At 39.4% G+C, this 26110-nt stretch overlaps 1 protein-coding gene across 1 annotated transcript; it reads right to left on the reverse strand.

Moving 5' to 3' along the window:
* Positions 1 to 114: 114 nt before the first annotated feature.
* Positions 115 to 25002, reverse strand: gan (gigaxonin). The gene is made up of 12 exons (XM_066713961.1): positions 24340 to 25002; positions 22891 to 23005; positions 21084 to 21434; positions 20589 to 20806; positions 19054 to 19175; positions 17533 to 17645; positions 17161 to 17310; positions 16498 to 16634; positions 15268 to 15402; positions 9999 to 10108; positions 9215 to 9467; positions 115 to 2171 (listed from the first exon to the last, which is right to left on the reverse strand). Exons 1-11 carry the CDS (start codon positions 24519 to 24521, stop codon positions 9286 to 9288), a joined length of 1815 nt encoding a protein of 604 aa, XP_066570058.1. The 5' UTR covers positions 24522 to 25002; the 3' UTR covers positions 115 to 2171; positions 9215 to 9285.
* Between the last annotated feature and the right edge of the window lie 1108 nt (positions 25003 to 26110).

Raw genomic sequence — 26110 nt, forward strand, 5'->3', positions numbered from 1 at the left:
GTAGCTGAAAAGGAGCCTATGACTATAAATTCATGTAAACCCTGATGCAGAATTCTACTAGTACTTTGCAACCGCCACTTGCTATTGTCCGCAAAATTTGAGTAGCACAATATATTGTTTTGATAAAGACTTTTCTTTATTACAGATCAAGACCTCCTTTTCTTTGAAGCTCCATTACAGATGTTTTCAATACATTTTCAAAATCCTTACTGGTTTTAAGTCACAAGGCTGGTAAGAGAGAAAATAGTAATTTTAACCTACAAAAGACATAAGTAATACAGTTTCTGGTCTCACAAAACACCTGCAAGAAAGTACAAAACAGTAGGATGCTGATGTCAATATACAGAGAGTAAATGTGCTGGTCACACAACAGTAGTGATATAGAATTTACCCCATTCTTTAGTAAAAACATCATCATAATAAAATAAAATAAAAACCCAAACCAAATAATTGCAAACATACCGTATCCATGGTACTTTTTAATCTATAACAACACCACCACATATTTTAAAATACAATTACCAATCATAAATGATCATCCATCAGAAATGGGTTTAAGATACACAATGTTGGGAAAGAGGAAAAAAAAAAAGCCTAAAAATCATTAGTGAACTTTAATCAAAACAATGTATATTAATCTGTAATCTACAACCACATTTGATGGGTCTACCTTACCCTGTTGATGGGAATAACCTGATGGCAACAGCAGAAGTGATTCGGTGGCAGATTTGATCACTTCACATGCAATTTGCACCTGGGTATTAAAACCAGCACTAAGGGTTTTTCCTGGTACATATGAGTCTCTGATTATCTTAGGAATACATTTACAGTTTACAATTATTTGAACAGAGCTGCTCGATGTTTTCTTAAGGAGTCTATCTGTGTCCTATCCCAGTAGGTGTGCACAATGATCAAATTTACCACAGTTAAATAAGGGCACTTTTGACAACATAAAAATGCAAGGGTGAGAATGAGAATGTTTATTTTAGCTTCACACAGAAAGGAAAACATATACCAGGACATAGAGGGACACAGAAGTCGGTAGGACATTCATTATATGACGCAGCTGGTGTTTATGGTTCACCGGTTTTGTACAACAAAACACCACTTTGCTCCAGTTCTTCTGATCTATCCCACTGAAGAGGTGAACTGTACTCTTCTGACTATATATTTAACCAACCAGTCCGAAAAATAGAACTCAATAAATGTAAGCCTAATAAATAGGGTGTTTACTGGTGATCAGATTACCAGGTATGCCTATTTACTCTTAGTAAAGGTTGAAATGTACATACCCCAAAGAGAAAGCATTAACTGCACACTGAATACAGACCACCAGATTAATGCCAATGGAGTGAATAGATTAGGGTTAAGAATACCTGCTTTCCAATCCCTCCGACATACAAACATTTGATTACATTTATTTAATTTCACAACACAATTAATGGAATATTTATACAGCATTCGTGCTTCAGAAAGCTGACATCTTCTGTCCAACCAGAGCCAGACAGACATTTCAGAGGGTGTAAACATGACCTTGTTTTTACGTTTACATCTGTGGATTAGAACTATATTGATCATTCAAAACTATTGGAAATGGGGACATTAAAAACCGTACCTAAAAAATAAATGAAAACACCCCAACTCAACTAAAGTGCATCAAACTCGCCAAAAACAGAACAAAAACAAACAAAAAAGGTAAATAAATAAAATAAAAATCTGGCACTTGCATTTTAAGAAAATTAAATATGCAATGATAGTAAGGTGGCTGCAAGAGGAACAGAAAATATGAAACCACCAGGATATTATTAAATTGTACATAGGATATACTATTCAACAGGTTACTCGTATGCTTCATCTCTAATGTTCACACAACAGATGCTCACAATTATATAACATCTGCTAGTGTAACACATTGTTCTGAACTACTGTGAAATACACTAAACATCACTTTTGACTGAAACCTAACCGAACAACATAAAACAAGGTGTTTTCAAGAATCTTATGCTGAATGAAACAATACATAGGTGTTTAGGAATGGCGAAAATGTGGAATGAAGAATGAGAACACAATGAGGCAAAAAGTGGGAACACGTGATGATTCTCAACAATCAACAGGTCTCTTACAGGGTAGGACAATTGAAAAGCAAAAAGCAGTCTTCTTTTTTTCCACTCCTATGAAAAGAAAAGAGAAGTGTACAGCTTGTGAAACCGAGTTTCATGAGTCATTTTCAAAGGCCGCAAATTAATGAAACCACACAGGCCAAACAATTAAAAACACCACCCTGTTTGATGAGGAAAATGCTAAACCTTAATGTAGCATTAACCCATTACTTAGATGTACTGTTTTTTTTATGGAGGGAGTTTCCTTTTAAGCTGCAATAGTAGGAAAAAGTGAATTTGTGCTCATTGTCCCCAACATAAATGTTTTCTAATGTTGTCTCACACTTGACCTCAGATTGGAGTTCTGGATTTTGACACACATAAACCTGACTCCAGCTTTACCATTGATTTGAAAATCTGTTTTTTGAACTTTGGGGGGAGGAAAAAAAAAAAAAAAAAAAAAAACTTTAATTACAGAAAAATTGACTGGAAACTGGATGTGTGTGGAGACCGACACTGACACCCCATACAGTGCTGTATAAGTGCTATATTGTTGTAAACCTTAATTGATAAAGAGCATTTACCAGTAGCATGTAACGACCAGTCTGTTCACCAAACAAGTGGAGCTTCAATACATTATGTAGAAATAAAACAATCAATATCGTACAAAAACACTGAGTTTAAGAGCCAAACTGACCTTCATATGAATCTATTCGGTAACAATAAGCACTCAGTTCCATGTCTAAGCTTGGCCCATGTCCTAAAACAACATTTATCATACTTTAAAACCCCTATTAGTAAGATCTAGAAAAGAATAAAGGTATACTGAAATAAATTACCCTGTGCTTAGTCTCAGACTGGAATGTCTGTGCCATTTGGAAGAAATAATGAAAACCAAAATCCCTGGCAAACATTTATGTCTTCATGATCATACTTTCAATTTAGTTTGATAAAGCTCTGAAAACAGTCTAACACAAACATTACTGTGCCCTAGTTTAAACTGATTCCTCCTGCTTTTTAAACTGTCAGAAATGTCAGAAAGAATGCAGCAGTTCCTTAAAGACCAGCAGTGCTAAGCCAATTAACCACAACTGGTATCTATTACAATATAAAACCTCTTAATACACTGCAAAGCACTTGGACCACGGGAAGGATACAGAGAAAAAAACCTGCCATTTCAGAGATGGAAACTAAAGCTTATTTCCTCACAAACGCTCTGCTTCATGAAGTCTATGCTACTAGAACTTTACAAGAGTCAGGACCAAAAATAAGCTTTAAGAATGGATGCTTGTAGGATTCACCACATTTCTAATCAAATAAATTAGACTATAAACATACCTGTGACATAACAGGAGTAGCAGCCAGTGTCTAACATCTTTAAACCTCAAGGACTCTTGTTAGACAAACAGTTCATACCTGTCCTAAGGCTTATAGTCCCATGTCAAATAAGGCATATCTTATTATGTTGTTAGTATAGTGTAGCCTTTTTTATTTCAAACTGTTCTCTCAAAAAATAGTACACCATTAAGGAGTAGTTACTTAAATACTGAACTACAACTCCTTAACAGGTTGTGTGGGGAAAATACATTTCTCCAAGCTTGTTGCTTAAATGACCCATCTGCCATTTTTATGAAGATCTCTGCACAGAAGCTGCTGGGCAGCTCTGACCTGCAACATATCACCACAAGGACCTCCCAGCCCACCAGGCGACTGTCAATTTAAATACACAGGACCCAACACACTTATCAAACAGAATGCAAAAGAGCAAACTTAAGCAATATGCATTTCAGCATCTCACAGATAACCGAGTCAAAGATCATCAGCGTTGATTTATTTTATACATTGACATTAAAAGACCCCAACAGAAATCGATGTTAATGGAGACACATTTAATTTTGTTATTTACCACACCAATAAGTACATGGCAATGGGCCAGACAGAACTCTTGATTTAACATCACTCTAAAATGATGCAAGCAAGACTTAAATATTCAACTGGTTTTATAATTTAAGCGCTGAAGTGATAAGCAAACAAGTGGATCTTTCAAAAGGGAAGAAGTGTTTACACTTGAACATTAGAGTGATAGTTCAGTTATTGAGACGCAGGCCCTACTGTTTAAAGTATTCATCGAAGTTTGGCTTCAGTCTATAACATGGAAGCTATTTTTTTCCCCACTATAAAGTTGCATGTATAGAAATAGAAGCAAACAAGCCCATACAAATCCTGCTCAGCTTCCTTCCAATGAGAGATTTTGCTCATTAGAAACATGTGGAAACACATCTTCTGGGCATTACAGAGACATCAGTCAGAGAGGTCATTTTGCAATCAATCTTTTGGTGAGCATTCACGTAGAACACACCTGAAATGTAATACTAAATGTTATTCTGGATTTGGTCTTGTTTAAAGGTAAAATGTTAACTCACTAATAAATCTCTTAAGTGTGGTAAATTAAATGCTCCTAGTTTGTTCCTATTTTCAAGGCCCCCCCAAAATTCAAAAATGACAAACTATATCCTGTTGTGAAACCAGGAAGAGAGAGATGACCTCTGCTGGCTTCAGTCTCTGCTCTTTTACAGATGGCCATTCTGTTTCAATGAATTATCCCATTAATAGTAGCACAGTATATAGATATCCCATCTTACTAGTAAAACTATTTACAGGGGAGCAGATAAAATATAAGTTACAGTGACGTTCAGTTTTATAGAAACTGGAGCGTGGACACTATCCAGATTTCCAAATACTGCTCTCTATTTGACAAATGCTTATACGAGTGTATCTCCTCTCTCAGTAAGTCTAAATTAAACATGAAAGAACAGGGCTTTAATCTCTTGCACAGTTGTCTTAATTTGTCATCTCACCAGCAGATCGCGATTCTGCTGAAATACAGAATATATTTAAGAGGAATGCGGTTCCATGTGAATTATTGATTCTGAATTGATCACAGCCTGTGTGATCACCTTTACTTAATTTCTGAAAAAGATCCTTCTGAGAAACCACTGAAGGGGAACCTGAAGAAAACTATACATTTAAAAAATATATGTTGAAAGCCATTTGACTGAAGTAGAAACTGCTGTGGTATACAGTGTAATTCAGTGAAAATAATATGGTCATATATAAGGTTTGCCTTTAAACTCTTCCCCTTATGGGTTTGAAAAACTGTCAAAAATCTCGGTCTCTTTGCAAAGGAGGCGTCGCTGCAGCCTATGGTCGGAGCTGCTCTCTGGCTGCTGCCCTGGGATCAAGTCTGAACTCTTGTGAACTACAGATGTTGCTCCCTCATGCAATACATTGTGCAATGCTGCTGGCCAGAAGAATGCCAGAAGAAAAGAGGAGGCCAATCCCTCTGCTCTTCACAGAAACTTTCAGGACAGCTTTGTGTTCTTCTCGAGTCGAAACAAACCCTGCCTTTCATACTGAAAAACGCATTCAGAACAATACACAAAGGATAGTCCTGTACGTCTCCAGGGAAGACTGTATATTGCTGTGTTAACCCCTGTTGTTCGCCTTGCAAACGTACAGCCCCACAAAGAGGGGGGGGGAAATTGAGCATTTCAAAGAAGCAGCTGTTTGCAGCTGTAAAAACAAGCAGAAAGCTTTTGGGATATTTCTATTCTGCTTTTTTATATTTGGAGAGAGAGCTGTCAAAAGCTACTGTGCAGTTGTCGTTCGCCTAATCCCGTTCGGGATTACTGGCTGCTATCTGGTGACAGGAAAGTGGCCAAAAAAAACATAGGATATTCCATTGAAGAAAAATAGATGGGTATTATTTAAATCTGGGTCCGATTTCAAACTATAATTAGAGGGGCTCTACAGAAAAGTGAACTAAAACATAGTATATATCTGCAGTTAAAAAAAAACTATTAATAAGTTAGACTTAAAGAAGCCAATAAATAAAGAGAAGTACACTAATGACTGTAGGCATAGTAAAATACTAGATTAAAATACAAGCACAGTTCATTTACCTGACAAAGAACTGAGGTGATGTTTTGATTCTCTCCATTTGAATCAGCCTTTAAATATACAGTTGTAGTTGGAAGTCATTCACACCCTTCATTTGAAGAATTTGGCCATTTATTTTGTTTAATTCAGATTGCATGTTGAACTCAATTTATTTGTAAATAAATTCTTTTCAGAGTTCGATGAACATTCATTGGGCCCAAACCTGTAAAGATTCCAGCTGATGGAAGCGAGTTGAAACACTGGGTCTCTAAACATCGCACAGCCACTCCATAGAAATCAACTGAGTGGTGGTCCAAGGTTTACAAACCCAAGTATTAGTTCATTTCACTCAGCTGGAATGTTTACAGTTTTCTTGAGGTGGAATCCCTGTTGAACAAACTCCAAGAAGAGATCACTGACAAGTAAGTATAGTTTAATGAACCAAGTTTATTAAACTAAATGAATCCTGTTTCAATTCCCAGAAAAAACTATGAGCAGCTATGTTCTTGTATACACTCCTATTATTTCTTCTCTACATACAACAACAACACTTTTAGAGACTGTAAATTCTCATGTTTATGCAAGCCGCTCCCACACAATGGCATATAAAGTATATCTAAGCAATAGATACAGCTAATACCAGTTGTCACAAAAACTGTTGTCATTCATTTCAAATGGGGATCCTGGCTGCTCTTTACAAAACCAAGGGTTTCTTTCACCATCCCCATCAATTTCCTCCACCAAGGTAACATGGACACCCGCCATTTTGTCATGGTCTGCCTGCCTTCTGCTCTTTCTCAGTTTAAAAGAAAGGTAGAGCAAAACACATCATATCAACACTGGCACCGGCTCAAACTAAACACTTGAAACAAACGACGCAGCTCAACCTGAGATAGAGAAATGGAGAGGAAAAAACAAACACAGCTAAATAAAACAAAGGATTCCCAAAACCACTGGAGCAACACTTTCTGCAATCTCTTCGCAGGTCAGCCTCAACCATGAAAACATCCCTGAATTGTCCTGGGTAGCCAAGGTAGTTGAAAGCCTGGCTGCCACATTGTAGCCAGGAGTGATTTATAGCACTACACCATCAAGATTATGTCCAACAAAATGGTTCAATGTCTGTCTAAAGCACCACTGTTCCAGACTGTTTACTGCAACAGAAGACTAGAGAACAGTACAGTCCAAGCAGCAGAAAGGATTGAAAATGCCCACAGGGTTACCATCATGGGATGTTACTTTCAAAGGCAGCCTTATTTTCCTTTTTTTTTTTTTTTTTCAAAATGGATCATGTTGGTTAGAGCTCCAACCTTTGTTTTGTCTCAAATACTGCTGTTCAAGCAGCTTGAGAGTCATCGAGAACTACACAAGCAACTTTTTGGTGGTGTTGTTGTCCAATCGCACCCTTAACACTTGCCTCTGTAACTGAAGGCACTCAACCAACTCAACATCGAACTGGAACAGAGACCACGGTGCTTTATCCAAAAGACATTGTTTAAGATAGCGCAATGTTTGCTAAAGTATAATAAGTAAGGATAAGGCCTTCTTAATAAAATGCTCATAGATAGCTCAAAGAATTTAATAAGTAGGAATTTGTTTGCTTTAAATGAAATTCAATGGAATATACTAAATACTCAGGCTTTAGTCTCAATATTCTACACATAATGCAAGTCCTGTGCCACAAAGAGAAAAAGTAGTGAGTCTGCCATTTTAAGGGCCACAGTGGAAATCAGATGGCTTGTTTATTTTGTCTGCGATTAAAAAAAATAGAATCTCCTCAATCCAATTAGAGATTTCTGGATTAACTCAAGAGTCCCAAGCCTAGACCTGTTATAAGGCAGAACTGTTATCAGTTATCAAAGGTAACATGTATGCTACTCACTGTGCAAGTTCTCAGATTAAAAAACAGAAATAAATTCCAAATGTTAAAACTGACATCAGCTCTCAGTATACATATAAAATAATTTTGACCGCAGCAAATTGATCCTTGTAAATGTGTGATAAATTATACTGGTTTTGGAGTGCTCTGTGCTTTTAACCCTCTTTAACAGGTCATGAGCTGAAACCAGGCATCGACCAGCAACTCACTCATGTGTCATTTAGCAGAGACCTGTCCACAACTATTTACATAGAGTCAGTGACACCAGCAGCTCATATTTCTATCTTAGACAAGAGGGAGGAGCAAAGGATGAGTAAGCTCTTGGTAACACACAGGGAGCCAGTTGTAGTCCATGGATGGTGCGATGTTCCTGCTACTGGGACTACATTTGACTGATCTAGGCTGATTCAGAGAACGCATATTCAATCTGTTAACTTTAAAGGCACCTTTTGAAAAAGAAAAAAAAAAAAAAAAGATATTTAAAATCCAACATTAAAAAGTATGAATTAAAATTTTAAAGCCTTATATTTTATTTAGTATTAGTTAAACTGAGGTTTTTTTTTTGCACTTGTCATTCTTGTTGCTGTATCAGATCAAACCATTTCCCAATTATTATTTTTGTATCTGCTCTGTGATTACATAGCAGAGAACACCACAACCGGACAGACCCTGCATTACCAATCCGATCAAAACACTCTAAAGCTGCGAGTTGTCTCTTATTGCTTTATCTGTGTTTCTTGAAGAACCAACATCTTCTACTCCAACTCCTTTAAAAACAGTAATGTACATATCAAATAAAACAAAATACTATTATGAAAGACACCACTATTAAAAAGGAACCTATGAAAAACCCAGATAAAGCTGTAGTAACATTTACATGTCAAACACACGACTATGTATTAAAAAAGCATCACTATGACATTTGTTTAACTAAGCAGTGAAATAAGTAATAAACTTTGCATATTTTAACTATTCCTGACCCCAAAAAAGTCAGTGAATGTCAAACGTATCTCAGACAGGTAAGTGTTAGCAACCCCTAAAGAAAAAAAAACATTTATATTAACATCCTCCCTACTGTAAACCTCAAAGAAATTGAAATGTGCCTCCTTATCTGCTCACTGACACTGTAACACAAATGACTTATCCGAACTAGGTTGATTTAAGATTGAAGCATTCACCACAGTCACTGCATTACCGTTGTGACATTCCAGAGCAAAGCATTTTTAAACAATGTTCTTTTTTTGACAAGTAATACTGGTTTTGATGCCTTGCATGTAGCAATATTAGTGTTGGTGACCTTGTTTGCTCCAGGCAGGTGAAGGTGGTGATGCACTGGCTTCTTGCAGCCTCGGCCCTGGGTCCCAGCTCCTATGTGGGGGGCACTCGGATGCGAAACAGACCCTGCTGGAGCTGGAGCCGGAAGAGCTTGCAGTTGGCAATGCGCAGCGCAGCACAGCCAGTGCGCCGCAGGTCCGAGGGCAGCAGCGGCTTGGTCCTGTGCCAGGTGCCCGTGCTTCTCTTGAACTCCCGCACATAATCATAGCTGGTACCTTCATATTAACACAGGAGGACAACAGTGTCATAGCATGCTGGTGCATTTCAACAGAGAGAGACTGGGCAGGCTGAAGGTCAAAGGGTTAAAGATGGTTTTTGTCATAATTTTTAATATTAAATCACATTTTATGTAGTTTTTCCAGTTAATTTGATAGAGTGTAAAGTAAGAAAGGCAGGGTATTGTAGGAGACTGTCAATCTTTATTGTACATGCATGGTTGCATGTTTTTACTTTGACTGATAAATAATTGGAATCTCAACCCCCCCACACAGATTTTAAATTCTGCAACAGGAACAGGAAGTATTGGAAAGATACATATTGACTTGACTATGGTCTGCCAAAATTACCACCATTAATTGGGAGACTCTGATTGGAAGTGGGAGACAGGATGCTGGTTATCAAATTGGACAATTAAATAAATAAACTTTGCAGGACACAAATTAAATAATACTTGAGGTTGTATGAAATGTCAAGTTTAAAAGATCAAGGCCAGGGCAGCTGGTTTCGAGTGAGCTTTAGCTTCTTACCTGTGTCTAGATCCCCCACTACATAGATACTGGCCCCAATGGGAACAGCGCCATAGACAAAGGAGGAACTGGTTGGGATGCAGAGATTCTGGTCGTCTAAGTACATCCACCTGAAAAGAGTTAGCCACAGGTAAAAAAAAGTCACATTTCTGAACTGCTCTGTCTAATACAGTTACTTTCCTTTAACTGTATTACATCACAATGTTTTGAATGAACACCAAACAGTCGGCAGAGCACTAGAAAATCTAGTTTTACATACAAGAAAATAACTAATCATCCTAGCTGTGTATTTGTGTGCATGCCCGTTTGTTCAGCTATTAAGGACAGGGGGTATTGTCTTTCACAGTTTATACAAGCCCTAGAATATAATAATGGCAGATATTATCCTGGTTTTTTTTTTAAATAAGCTATCAGTTTATCTTACGGCTGTAGAAATGTGCAAAGTAAGGCGTATTTGCATGCAGCACTGATGCTGTTCAGCTGGTAGGCCTGCTTGTTTTTTTTCTTTGCATAGATAATATGAAACAGCTGCTAATCAGCTTTAACAGTTTATCACTTTTATCCAGAGCTGCAAAGGCATGTTGGACAATACAGTATTTGTGTAGAATGAAGAGGGTGAACAACAAAGGATTCTAGTATTCAAATCTCTCGCACTAATGATGGGACTACAAACATCAGTACATCTGCTATTTGTCCATTTTTATTGATGCCTGCATTTAAATCAGAAATGTCCATCAGTCTGAATATCCAACTATTGACAGGGTGTAGTTATTCTCCCATTGCGGACAGAGTTTTGTTAATCTTGCCTTGCCATTCACAGACAGTAGGTTATCAGAGTATGAGAGGCGATGGTTTTAACGATAATTTCATTTGACGTCACAAAAACGGGGAAGAGGGTTTTAAAGCTGGAGCCAAAATAAAGGGAAGAAAACATGTACTCTTCCCTTTTCTCTAGTTTGACTTCAAATCCTCTTTCCCTTTTTTGATTCTTCATCAGACTGCTAAACAAAAGGCAACTTGACTTTGAGGCAATTTCCAGCTCCACTTTCCTATAACCACTCCGTCCACCCTCCGCCCCTGTCCACAATAACTTAAATCTATCCCTGGGGACCAAGTCTAGAGAGGGAAATGTTAAGGGAGGGGGGAGAAAATTCAGACTACTCAGCGAATCAGTGGACTTAGCTCTTTGGTTCAGGCACATCCCCACCACACATAAGGTATGCATTAAAAGGAATTGAAAGCAGATGCAAGGATCAGATTGCACTTCTGTGTGCCCAATGATTTTCTATCCACTGCCAACACCGTCTTAAAAAATTATAATGTGAATATTTTAACAGCAGACTTGAAATTAGGGAAACGGTTCCAAAGCCATTTAGCCTTTATGACTTTCAGCTGGGATTCTGACGTAGCAAGGGAGACGCATAAGCAGTTCAAAGAGATTTTCTGGGTTTATTAATATGAATCTTCTGGGCTAAAAAGAAAAATAAATACACTGCACCACACTAGATTAAATGAATATTGTTTTCAAACCTCTTTAGCATTGACAGTGACGGGACATTGATGAAGTCCCCACCAGACAATGCAAACCTTATGAACAGAACAATTGGATAGTAGCATAATATCTAGTTGCTCTATTGAGGCAAACTGCAGAGCTACAGTAAAACAACTATAAAACTGTCTTTCAGATATTCAAAGAGCAGATATCAATTATTATTTATTTGTTAAAGTGAGGTTATGCATTATGGCTTAATTCGTCTCATCTGTTCATTGTTTAAAATCATGAATTTATAAGGCAAATAGTTGGACATTTTTTCCCTAGAGATTACAGGTCAAGTGCAAAACCAAGCAGCTGTACTCTTCTGAGTTAGTGTCTCAGGTCTAAACTAAGTTAGTGTGCTAGTTAACATCAACAGCAAAGAAGCAAGATTCAAAATGTTTCCAAATGAAACAAACTCCTGATTTATGATTTTAATTTGAAACACAGCATTCTTTAGACTTTGAAAAAGAGTTACGGGACAAATTCAAGTTATAATGAGAAACCTCATTAGAGACAGGGTTGTGGGTTCAATCCCAAGTGGGGGACACTGGTGTTGTACCCATGAGCAAAATGCTTTGTAACAATTGTAAGTCTAAGAAATGTATTATTATTAGTAGTAATAATAATAATAATAATAATAATAATAATAATTATGTCTCACTGGCTCACAGCCAACTATTTAAAGACAGTGATAAATAACTGTAATTAGTTCTGGTAAGGAAATTGGAATAACTGCCTGGACCACTTGCCTTTGGAGTTTACCTTGGCTGAACACAACAGCGCCTTGATCATAAACATCAGCAATTCCACAACAAGACGTTAAGAATGGGAGAAAGTTCAATTAACATTAGCCATTTGCCAAACCAATAAAGATGATATACAAGCCAAGCATAAAACAATAAAAGAAGGATCTAAAATGTAAACAGGAGAAATAAAGATAGCCCCATAGAATAGCCTGGATGAACTACGCAAAACTATAACATGAGGTGCAAGACAGATCAATATCACTTCCTTATGTCAAATGCAAATTAAAACAATTTTAAAACATACATTTTAAATTTTAAAACATTTGTTTTCTTGAGGAAAATGCTGCCATTATCGGTTACCAGAGATAATTAGAGAGGAACATTTATGAACACTGTTCATCACATTTAGGAGCACTTAAAATGTAAATGTGGACATGTGAAAGACTGGTCTGGTTAACTCTGGTTACTCTGTCTTTAAATCCCTATGACGCTTGTGAGCGCTTTCAGTTCTTCTTTCGGGGCCTTGTGTACTCAGAACAATGCAGACTAACTGTTACGGTTCATTACCTTGGGTACCTCCTCTAAGCTGAGCCTGGCATGGGTTAGTACTTAATAATAAGCTACCAGAGTGAACTAGAAGGCTGATAATGACATTCATGCCCGCCAAAGGCCCAACACAAAGCCCCCGTTCTGTCCCAGATTACAGCCGCTGGGAGACAGCTGAGCCTGACACTCAGTGAACAGTAACAAAAGAAAGGTACATGTGACTCTCCACAAACAATATGCCTTATATGGTCATCAATATGCCAAAGTGCAATGAATATGTAAAACAAACAAAAGAAAAAAGGGGGTTAAATAATCTGCTTCTATATACCCTTTTTGTCAGGATGCATTTTTATAGGCATTACAAGGGAACAGTGATTCTCAGCAGAAAAGTAATTTCATAAACAACTGTTTAAATTACAGTTAAACAAATCTGAACTGAGATCAACAACATATGCATGCATTTAATTTTGTATAATCAACAACATATTGAATCACAATATACATTATACTATCCAAAACCATAGTTTTTTGTGTGTTTTTTGAGGACGCAGCCAAAGTATCACTGTAATAAACCGTAGATGAAAATGTACGATTGTACTCGATTTTAGCGCTCTTCACTGGCAGATCTACCTTTATTTAAATTGCTGCAACAACCATTTTAAATTTCCAGTCATGAACAACCAAGACTGACCCTACCTGTATCTGTCCTGCAACTTACTAAAAACCTGTTTTCATTAAACTATCAAAATTAAGCTGTTTAATTAAGCCATCATATACTAAGAGTGTTATATACTAGTGTGCATACATCCCAAAAAGGGTTTTATTTTAAAATAGATAATCTTTCTACAGCTAACAAACAAAATAATTAATGAAGAAACATTAATCAGATATTAATTCATACAAATATTAATAAGTAAATATTCTTATTAATATGTACACTCACCTAAAGGATTATTAGGAACACCATACTAATACTGTGTTTGACCCCCTTTCGCCTTCAGAACTGCCTTAATTCTACGTGGCATTGATTCAACAAGGTGCTGAAAGCATTCTTTAGAAATGTTGGCCCATATTGATAGGATAGCATCTTGCAGTTGATGGAGATTTGTGGGATGCACATCCAGGGCACGAAGCTCCCGTTCCACCACATCCCAAAGATGCTCTATTGGGTTGAGATCTGGTGACTGTGGTGGCCAGTTTAGTACAGTGAACTCATTGTCATGTTCAAGAAACCAATTTGAAATGATTCGACCTTTGTGACATGGTGCATTATCCTGCTGGAAGTAGCCATCAGAGGATGGGTACATGGTGGTCATAAAGGGATGGACATGGTCAGAAACAATGCTCAGGTAGGCCGTGGCATTTAAACGATGCCCAATTGGCACTAAGGGGCCTAAAGTGTGCCAAGAAAACATCCCCCACACCATTACACCACCACCACCAGCCTGCACAGTGGTAACAAGGCATGATGGATCCATGTTCTCATTCTGTTTACGCCAAATTCTGACTCTACCATCTGAATGTCTCAACAGAAATCGAGACTCATCAGAGCAGGCAACATTTTTCCAGTCTTCAACTGTCCAATTTTGGTGAGCTTGTGCAAATTGTAGCCTCTTTTTCCTATTTGTAGTGGAGATGAGTGGTACCCGGTGGGGTCTTCTGCTGTTGTAGCCCATCCGCCTCAAGGTTGTACGTGTTGTGGCTTCACAAATGCTTTGCTGCATACCTCGGTTGTAACGAGTGCTTATTTCAGTCAAAGTTGCTCTTCTATCAGCTTGAATCAGTCGGCCCATTCTCCTCTGACCTCTAGCATCAACAAGGCATTTTCGCCCACAGGACTGCCGCATACTGGATGTTTTTCCCTTTTCACACCATTCTTTGTAAACCCTAGAAATGGTTGTGCGTGAAAATCCCAGTAACTGAGCAGATTGTGAAATACTCAGACCGGCCCGTCTGGCACCAACCACCATGCCACGCTCAGAATTGCTTAAATCACCTTTCTTTCCCATTCAGACATTCAGTTTGGAGTTCAGGAGATTGTCTTGACCAGGACCACACCCCTAAATGCATTGAAGCAACTGCCATGTGATTGGTTGGTTAGATAATTCCATTAATGAGAAATTGAACAGGTGTTCCTAATAATCCTTTAGGTGAGTGTATATCCATAGTATGGAAACCATTCAATCAAATTATTTTCCTGGAGCCGACACATTATTGGTCAGTATTCATTTAATTCCTATTGATCGGCTGCAGCAATGCTATTAAAACAAGATCTTAATTCAAACCACTGAAAAAGTCACTGCTTCAATAGGATACGTTTTCTTCAATAACTGGGTCAATTGCCTTTATTTTCATATAATCAAATGTTTCCCCTTTTTTCAGCAAGTAAATGCCTCAGGATGGTTTCTTATCAATATTAATATGTCCATTCCCCTCTTACCTCTTGAAATCGTCGTGGTAGAATTCAGATTTGCAGGTCAGCATCTCGTTGTTCTGAGGGTCTTCCGTCTCTCGGCTCCTCACCCCACCAAAGACATACAATTCCTGCCCAACTCCACAGGCCACAGCTCCAAACCTGCCCAGGTAAAAACAGCCAAGGGGCCACAATAAACCAAGGGCTTCGCTGACAGAAGCGAGTTGTTTCAGTGCCGGTGAAGTTGAATTTACAATTCCTGCACCCTTAAGAACTCAGTGGGGCATATTTGTCAAAAACAGGATTGACAAGAATGTATTTTCCCAATTGAGCAGACCTCAGTATGTGTCACATGTGACTGTGGGCTCCTAAGGGTTAACCTTTATCGAAGCAGGTAAGTCAAGTGAGGACAGGATCTCATTTGTAATGATGACCATACATCAGTACAGCATGACGACTTTGAATATGCGTAAGAAATAAATAAAAGGACAGGCTGTGACTCAATGTGATGAGGGATTATTTTGAAGTTTGAAGAGAACATTGTGCACAATCAGTGGAAAACTGGAAGAGAAAAAACATGAAACTATTGGAAGAGAATAATAGTGACAATTTTAGTGTGAAGGATATGGAAAATGCATTTAAGAAAAAAAAGCAACTGTAAAGCCTTAACGTGTCATGAGCAACATTTGTTGTCAAATGTTTGGTCCTTCTAGCTGCTCACCACTGAGTACTCAGCAGCAATTTTCAAAGCAGCTCATAGCTACACAGAAAACATCAAGGTTATGGTTTGCTTTACAGTGTCAAACATAACTTCTCTGATTGTCCTAGAAGCTGTTCTGAGCTTTGATGTTGAATAAAAACTAAAGAAAAACACTGGCCTGGACTTAAACCGATTTAAAATGGAAAGGCTTTTAAAATCAGCTACCATCTTGCCACACTGCCCTTGTTGCGGACCTCTGACACAATACTACAACTCATTTGTAACCCACTGCAGAAGCACAATAAACAGGCTGACAGCAAAACCAGGGAGCATGCTGGGAAAGGCCATGCTTCACCATGCTGTGGGTTGCCATTAATAAAAATGTAGCACATGGCACAGTGCCCAGCAGAAGGAACTTGAACCCCTGTCTGAGCAAGAGATACAGACATATAAACAAATAAACATACACCCTTAAATTCATATGGCTTCAAAGGCAAGTCAGTCCATTGTCTACACACGCAATATGAGCAGCTGGTGTGTAAGGCATTAACACGTACCTTCTTTCCTTGAGAGGGCAGATTGCTGTCCACTGCTGAGTTTTGGGGTCAAAACACTCTACTGATTCATAGAGTTTGCCGTAAGAGCCTCCACCCATTGCATAGATCTTCTTGCTCATTGTTGCATAACATCCAATCTACAGAGTAAACAAAATGTCAGTGAGTAACCGCTTATAGATACATACATAAATATATATATTTAAATGTCTTTGTTTTAACCTTAACCTTTACGTTAAGGTTAGAATAACAAACTCCTCTCTAGTCTGAAAGCAGGAAAGATCACCTCTGTGTAACGAGTTCATTTCACAGCTCACTTGTGTCAGATCTTTATGGTGATGTCATTATGGACTACTTTGCCTATTGTCAGGATAAAGGTGACAGCAACGCTTTAGGGATCAAAACCTGCACGTGTGGATTTATCAGAAGGGGAAATAGGTGATAAACCTACTTTATCATGGAATTACCCACGGTCTGGAGAACAAAGCCAGGTAGGTTTTTAAATGTTATTCAATGTAGCCGAAATATGAACTTCCTCATTTCTTTTGTATGTGATCCTCTGCACTAATAGCCAAGACATGATCTTCCTTCCTTTTTTTTTTTTTTAATGCCGTCTCATTTTTTGCTAGTGATGCCCACGTGCCAGGCCCACAGTCTGTCACTCACCTTTCTGACCATGGTCATGCTGGACTGAGTCTTCCAGGTTTTCACATGCATGTCATATGCCTCCATGGAGAGCAACTCCTTCTCTCCGTCCTCTCCGCCCAGAACATAGATCAGCCCGTCAATCTCCACTATCCCAAAGTTGTGTCTGGGCTAACAGGCCAGGAAACAGGAAAAGCAGAGGTATATAAAACCGAACAAATTAACATCTACCTCTGAAGAGCAGATGTTTTGTCAACATGGATCTTTTTACAGTATTTAACTGTTTTGAGAACACTTTATCCACATTTAAATGATATTACATATATATTTTAAAGCATTTCATGAGAAAAATAAGCTTAATTGCATTCTTTCATTTTAACTTTAACCACTGACCTCATTCATAGGAGGGATGGGGCTCCAGGTGTTGGTATCAGGGTCATACCTTTCTCCAGAGCTCAGGGTGGCCTTATTTTCGTCTGTTCCACCAACCACAAAGAGGAATCCCTCTGATTGGACAGGAAACACAACTTAAGACTAGCAGACACTGAAATGACTCCAACAAGTGACAGCGACAGCAGCCAGGTCTCATTAAGATTTTTAAATCCCAATTTAGTCTTTAAGAAACTCCAAGTAATTTTCAAGTGGAAACCTGCCCATAACTAAATGGTAACCTAAATGAATAAAAAATGAATACTCACTACATTTGACTAATCCCGATGACTTACAATGTTGCCCACAATCAAATACCTCTGCATGGTTTAACATAAACATGACCAAAACCTCAGATATAGAAATACTCAGAATAGTAATAACACTCCTAAAATGTTACATTTTGTCATGTTCCATGGTCCTCTTCAAAAACAAGGGTTCCACATCGCCACCTTGTGGTCTTTTGAAGTAAGGAATCCTACCATGTTATGAAGTAAGCTGTCTTGCATCTCAAACTCAAACAGATCTGTCTCTTTCTGAAACACCATCACATCAGCAACATTGAGTTCCACAAAAGACAACTATCATCAGCACTGACTAATCATGCCTTCCAAAAAATATGATTAATATGAAAACAAAACCACATGAATATAACAAATACTCTGCATATAATACATTTAAAACAAAAGGAAATAAACACTGCAACCATGCACAGATGGTGCGTCCTCCTTTGGCTTCTCTAATATATTACAAATGTTATTTTGTAGCTTTGGACGAATCCTCAGGACAGTTACTGGGAACAATTTCCTCTTTCTTAGACAGTAGCAACTTTGAGTGCATTAAAACCAGTTGGTTTCCTGGCACCAGGTTAATGATCCAAAGTCCAGAGTCAAGCAAACAAAAGAACGTGCAAAAGAGGAAGAGCGTGATCGTGATCGTGCAGGAGTGGGCCATGTCCTAACCTGAATCCTACTCAAATGTTTTAGGTGGATCTGAAGTATCCTGTGGCTACCTATTGTGATGCATTAAAAGTGATTTACTTCAAAGAACGGGACAGAAAACAGTACACAGGATAGATTAAAAGCTACAAAGGCATAAAAATAATTTCCATGATGTCAGATAAACAAAAGGACACTCTGTACTAATAGTGTTTGTGAATTGCTAATTCTCACACATAACCTAAACCAGCAGAGAGCAGGTTCGTTAATAAACACGATATGTTGTTGATTTGCCCTTTAAATAAGTGTGACTCTGGACATATAGTATTATACTGTATTATTAAATTACACTGCACAGTCCTTTATTTGCACAGGCCAGAAGGTGAATACATTTGTACTGTATAATATATTCTTGCCTTGGCCTCCTCTGGCCTCTGTATGTTCTGACTGAATTCTCAGGTTTATGTTTTTTTGTTTTTTTACAATGAAAACCGCTAAGCATTTTACAGGTGTTTTCTGCAGGGCTCACTGCCACAGGGCCACATACCTGCTGCCACCACTCCATGGCCAAATCTTGCAATGCTCATGGGTTCGAGATCAATCCACAGCTGACGGTTTGGGTCATACAATGGACACATACAGCGCATGACTGCGGAGGGTTTACGGGTACTGAAATGAACCGCAAAAGAAAGGAGTCTGTTAATGACCTAATTTTCAAGTCCTAAATGAGTAGCATACTATTATACAGCTCTGGAACAAATTATGAGATTAATTAATTATTTTTTTCCAAAGCTGTATATGTACACTCACCTAAAGGATTATTAGGAACACCATACTAATACTGTGTTTGACCCCCTTTCGCCTTCAGAACTGCCTTAATTCTACGTGGCATTGATTCAACAAGGTGCTGAAAGCATTCTTTAGAAATGTTGGCCCATATTGATAGGATAGCATCTTGCAGTTGATGGAGATTTGTGGGATGCACATCCAGGGCACGAAGCTCCCGTTCCACCACATCCCAAAGATGCTCTATTGGGTTGAGATCTGGTGACTGTGGTGGCCAGTTTAGTACAGTGAACTCATTGTCATGTTCAAGAAACCAATTTGAAATGATTGGACCTTTGTGACATGGTGCATTATCCTGCTGGAATTAGCCATCAGAGGATGGGTACATGGTGGTCATAAAGGGATGGACATGGTCAGAAACAATGCTCAGGTAGGCCGTGGCATTTAAATGATGCCCAATTGGCACTAAGGGGCCTAAAGTGTGCCAAGAAAACATCCCCCACACCATTACACCACCACCACCAGCCTGCACAGTGGTAACAAGGCATGATGGATCCATGTTCTCATTCTGTTTACGCCAAATTCTGACTCTACCATCTGAACGTCTCAACAGAAATCGAGACTCATCAGACCAGGCAACATTTTTCCAGTCTTCAACTGTCCAATTTTGGTGAGCTTGTGCAAATTGTAGCCACTTTTTCCTATTTGTAGTGGAGATGAGTGGTACCCGGTGGGGTCTTCTGCTGTTGTAGCCCATCCGCCTCAAGGTTGTACGTGTTGTGGCTTCACAAATGCTTTGCTGCATACCTCGGTTGTAACGAGTGGTTATTTCAGTCAAAGTTGCTCTTCTATCAGCCTGAATCAGTCGGCCCATTCTCCTCTGACCTCTAGCATCAACAAGGCATTTTCGCCCACAGGACTGCCGCATACTGGATGTTTTTCCCTTTTCACACCATTCTTTGTAAACCCTAGAAATGGTTGTGCGTGAAAATCCCAGTAACTGAGCAGATTGTGAAATACTCAGACCGGCCCGTCTGGCACCAACAACCATGCCACGCTCAAAATTGCTTAAATCACCTTTCTTTCCCATTCAGACATTCAGTTTGGAGTTCAGGAGATTGTCTTGACCAGGACCACACCCCTAAATGCATTGAAGCAACTGCCATGTGATTGGTTGGTTAGATAATTGCATTAATGAGAAATTGAACAGGTGTTCCTAATAATCCTTTAGGTGAGTGTATATAGCAAGGTTGGCAAGTGGTGGCTTGAGCTCACCCCCCTCACCCCCTGACTTACGCCCGGTCCTCTCCGCCCAGGGTGACGATGCACTCAGAGTAGCCCCGGGGCTTGAAGGTGGCCAGCAGGGCCTCCCCGTGGTGCAGGGGGCTCAGGGGGATGTTGTTGCACTCGCGGATGATGTCTCGCACCAGCGGGTCACTGAGCATCTGCTCGCGGATATAATTGGAATCCAGGCCGTTCACCCAGACCTCTGACATCACGTCCTTCATGAACACCTATCAACAGAGACACAGTGCCGATAGGTTCTTGGATGCAGGCAACCGAAGTACGAAGTGGTTTGGGCGCGGCCCTGTTTTCATATTACAATATATTTGAAATACTTTTAATATTATGCAAAAACACAGAATGTGAAAAAAAAATCCAGTTCAATATCATGGAGTTGTTTTGTGTATCGGTACAAACCCTGCCCAGGGTCATGTGATATTAAATGTGATGTAACTTTCCCAATTATCCACCTGAAGTCTCAGCTCTCTTTAGCTTTGCCAATCTTACCTTCCTGGCTTGCAGGTCGTGGGCGATCCACTTGACCACAGCTTCGAAGATGTACTTCTCGTTGCCCACGTTCAGCTTCTCCAGAGCGATGATGCCCTTGACATGCTCGGGGGTCAGCTCCCTGAACTCCTCGGTGGCGCTGACATCCCGGAAGTGCGTCTCCAGGAACTCGGTGGCCACGTAGTGCACATGCTGCAGGCAGTAATGGAGGGAAAACTGCCGGATCCCAATGCAGTTCTCCGCCGCAATGCAGCCTTCCAGGAACTCACAGCACAGGGCCTTCAGGTCGGTGAGGAGCAGTAAGTCAGCGGCCTGCACCATGTCCTGTATGGTATCCTCACTCAGCCTGATCTGTTTGGGAGGAATGCATGACAAGGAACTGTTTAAAACTACTATATGACAGACATGGTACTGCACAAATTAACAATAAAAACAAAATATATTTCCAATCTATCCATATAATGAAAGGGGAGCTGTTAGTAAACACAAGAGCTGCTACCGCTGATAAAGTGTGATTTGGGTATCCTTTTCAAAATTGACACCTTTTATTGCTTCACAGCCTGGAATACAAATGCACCTCCAACCCCACAACTTCTGAGAGAAACAAATATTCTATAATTTGTAGAAAATTAATTAAAAATAAAAACGGAAATAACTTGGTTGGATAAGTGTCCACCCACCTTTGTAATAGCAATCCTAAATTAGCTGAGGTGTAAGTAATCACACACCAAGTAAGGCGGCCTTCACCTGTGTTAAACTGCAGTGATTCTCACACTTTCTGGATAAATTCAGCAGTTCCTATAGGTTCCCTCTGCTGGGAAGTGCATTTCAAAGCAAAGACTCAACCATGAGCACCAAGGAGCTTTCAAAAGAACTCTGGGACAAAGCCTTTGAAAGTCACAGATCAAGGGATTGGAATAAAAAAATATATATATCAACGGCCTTGAATATCCCTTGGAGCACGGCCAAGACGATTACAGTGGAAGGTGTATGGCACCACCAAGACTCTGCCTAGATCAGGACATCCCTTCAAAATGGATGACCAAGCAAGAAGAAGACTGATCAGAGAGGCTACCAAGATGCCAATGGCAACTTTACAAGACCTACAAGCTTTTAGGTCCAAAACAAGTGATAGCAATATCCCAAGCACTGTATTACACTGTACTACAATTGTAAAACATGTCCTTGCTTTTATTGACGGAACAGTGGTGCCATTTTATTACAGCCCTGCCAACAGACAAGGCTATTTCACAATGTAATTTAATCACTGTAATAACTCACTGACACACACTTCAACAATGAGAACGGAGTAATGCACAATTTTGTAAAACACTTAAAAGTTAAACTGTCTCTTTACCTTCCCCTTACATTTCCTCAGAGTTGAAGGACACTGAACAAAAACACTGTGATCACATTAACATCACTACCCCAGTAAAGCAAAATGTAGCCAGTAGTGTTTCATTTAATATTTACCATGTTTTAAGCAACCACCTCCTGGGAGTGAAAGTGCATTACTAGAATGTATGTGTGAACATGTTCAATGAAGAGGAAAAATAAATAAAATTAAACCATGCTTATGAAAAAGTCCATGGTTGAAACAGAGCCAGTTTCTTTTAATTTTTGAAAACATTTTGAAGAGAAAAAAATGTTCTACATTAAAATCAATGGGTAAAACAGACAAGGCTCAGTCAGACTGTCTAGAGAAGTGTCTCTCAGACTTTTTTGGGCCTGAACGACTGTGGTTGACAACTGATGGTGCAGGGACCACACTGAGAAGCACTGGTCTAGAGCAACACAAAACACACACCTCCCCACTGAAGATGTAATCCAGGATCTCATTCATGACAGACACAGAAATCCCCTGAAGTTCGATTTTATAAACAGAGCCATCTTCTTTTGGAGGGTTGTAATTCAATCTTGTTCTGGAAAAGAAGACACACAAAACAAAAGCATTAACAAACTAAGAGCACAAACTCAAAACCTAAGAAGCAAAACTGACATTTATAAATTAGAAACCTTTCGTTAGTTAGGGAACTAAATACAAATAGCGTATTTTTGACTTTACTTTTATATGTCTCTTCTCTATCAGGGATATGGGATTTCTCACACTGTTTCTGGTTAGGGTCATACAGCCACAACACAAAGTCAACTGTAATACGAGATTTAAAGTAGAAAATATCAGTATCATATTAGCTTCACTGACATAAACCAGCATTCTCCGTCAGGAATCTTACTGCAGTCTGTGGAAATGATTAAGCTGACCCTGCATCAGGGCGCCCGAGTCATCTGACGGTGGTAAATTGAATTTGCACTCTGGTGATGTATTCTTCCACTCTGCATGTTAGTCATCACTGCTGTGTCTGTCATAATAATAATATACCAGTTACCCAATAAAGAGCACCTGATGGACTGTCTACTGTTGGACCACTGCTAGAAGAAAAAAATACTTAAATCAACTGGCAAAAACCTCCCCTCCCCACCCCCACCATTAATATACAGTTTGGGTTTGACATGATGCATTCACTGAAAATGACACACCCTATTAACTATTTCATTGTGTGTCTATTCGCCTTTCATAAATATGTACAAGAAAACATAACAATATACTGCAGTTAGAATGTAATTACAATAGTTAAAAATGCCAGCTGGAGTATGTGAGTTTCAGACAGACAGACAGACAGACAGTCAGGGGTCCCAGCGTTTCACAGGAGGGGAAAGACCCGTCACAGGGGCCGCAGTCTGCTCAGGGGACACGGAAAAGCCTAACATTGTAATATACTGCTAATAATACCCTACAACGTGGGTACAGATGGTGAATATGGCCTGCACATTAGTGGCAATACTGTGACAAACACTACAAACACGTCGAATATCAAATGCTCGCACAAACGCGGGTTTAGTTGATAAAGTTAAAGAAGTTCATAACATACAGGACACAATAGGTAGCGCCACGTAAGAACAAATGAAGTGTGTAATAATGTCAAAAATATGATTGCAGAATTATACAGAGCTAAACACTCGTTGCAGGGGGGTGGGACGGGTTAAATAGTACAAAAACATGACGGAACAGAAACCGCAGCACAGACGGGTCGCATTCCTGCTGTGCAGATGTCCGCAGCTCTGCGCAGATCTGCCGAGTCCAGCCGATCCCATTGGCGCAGCACGACAGAGCCGCGCAGAGCTGCTCAAACTGCACGACACGGACGCAGCCTTATTCAATGGCGCGGCAGAGCACCAACATGAACGCAAACAATACCTAATGTACGGGCTGGCCGCTGCCAGGATGTTTTTCTGTATTGGGATTTCTTCACCGTCGAGGACCAGAACCGCATCCCGAAAACACTCCTCTCCCCGGAATGATCGCAGGGCCCGGAGCAGTTTTCGGGAGTGCTGCGGGTCCGACACCACGGAGCCGGCACTTCCACCCGGGTCAGACATCAGAGCTCGCCCGCCCAGGACACCCAGACTCGGAGGATGGACACGACTGAGGCACTGCTCGCACCCTCTCTCTTGCAGCTTTTAGATTTAAACAATACAGAACAACCAGAAATAGCTATGGGCGCCAGACGTCCCGCACATATAGCCCTAGTTCTCTAAGTGTTCTTTGCTCCTCCAGGCGTCTCGCTGTGCGCGGCGCACCTGACCGGGCTTGTTTTCTGAAAAACGTCATTTCTCGGCGCCCAACAATTTCGCTTCCCAAAGGCGGAAGTAAACAACATGTGGGCTTCCGTCGTCACGCATTGGTCGCGTTCTTGTTGCGCAGTTTCCGCAGGTCTGCTTGGGTCTGCGCTGCTGCACCAATATGATCGGTGGACTTCTGCAGATCTGCGCAGAACTGCGGAAATCTGCGCAACGAGAATGCGACCAATCTTTTTCCCATTACCGTATTATCTCACAAAGACACGGACACGCTTTAATGTGCGCCCAGAGAAATGTCAGTGTATTCGCATGCATCATTGATGTAGGGCGAGTTCAGTGACTAGGGTCATTAAGATCACACAATATTATTTCAAGGGTGTTAAACTACCTATACATGTACACGTTGAAGAAAAAACATGTAATATTATATATATACAGCTCTGGAAAAAAATAAGAGACCACTTAACATTGATTTCTGAACTTGGAGTAGTCTCTTAAGTTTTTCCAGAACTGTGTGTATATATATATATATATATATATATATATATATATATATATATATATATATATATATATATATATTTTTTTTTTTTTTTTTTTTTTTTTTTTTTGTAGTCCTAATTGCAGTAGCGGTTACAGGAGTAAAAAGCATACAGAATTGATAAACTCAATTTCATTTAAATACCTGATAAAGAATTTCAATTTTGACCTGTTGAATAAATGCATTTACTCAAATGCTTAAGGATAGAAGGGGGAAAAAACAAGAATAGAGTTGACCAGGTTTGCTAGTGCTTTCAATTATAATAATTATCTTGTTGACCGCTTTTTGTTTTAAATATCATTCTTCCTACTAAAGAATGCATACCAATTTCAAGTACTGTATTTTAATATGAGTATTGGTTAGGTATGGGCCCGTCTAAAATGCATCCTTTCAACCAGAAGTATGTTTTTTTGTTTGTTTGTTTTTTGACACAATACATTCTCTGACACAATTAACTAAGCAGATACTTATATTAAATGTCTGATTACACCCCTGGTGAAGTATTGAGATTTGCAGAACGGGTAAGAAAAATGTATCCTCATAATAATCACGAACTCTTCAGAATATCTGTAGATAAATCCCAGACTCCTAAACTTAAAACATGACCTACCTAGTCATCATTCTCCAGTGGAGATGCTGCACCGCACCGTTGAGAGCTGTGTTACTGTAACAATGAGTGTTGCAGCAGACTGCAAACACATGACAATACTATATGACTTCCACTAGAGGGCAGTACAACCACGCAACACAATCATTTCCAGACTGGCATCTGCAGTATTATTTTGATAACACTAGATGGTGGAAGTAACAAAGAAATCACTTACTTGATTTTCATTATGTTTTCAAC

The sequence above is a fragment of the Amia ocellicauda genome, chromosome 9 (assembly GCF_036373705.1).
Source record: "Amia ocellicauda isolate fAmiCal2 chromosome 9, fAmiCal2.hap1, whole genome shotgun sequence".
In the NCBI taxonomy this organism is placed as follows: Eukaryota; Metazoa; Chordata; class Actinopteri; order Amiiformes; family Amiidae; genus Amia; species Amia ocellicauda.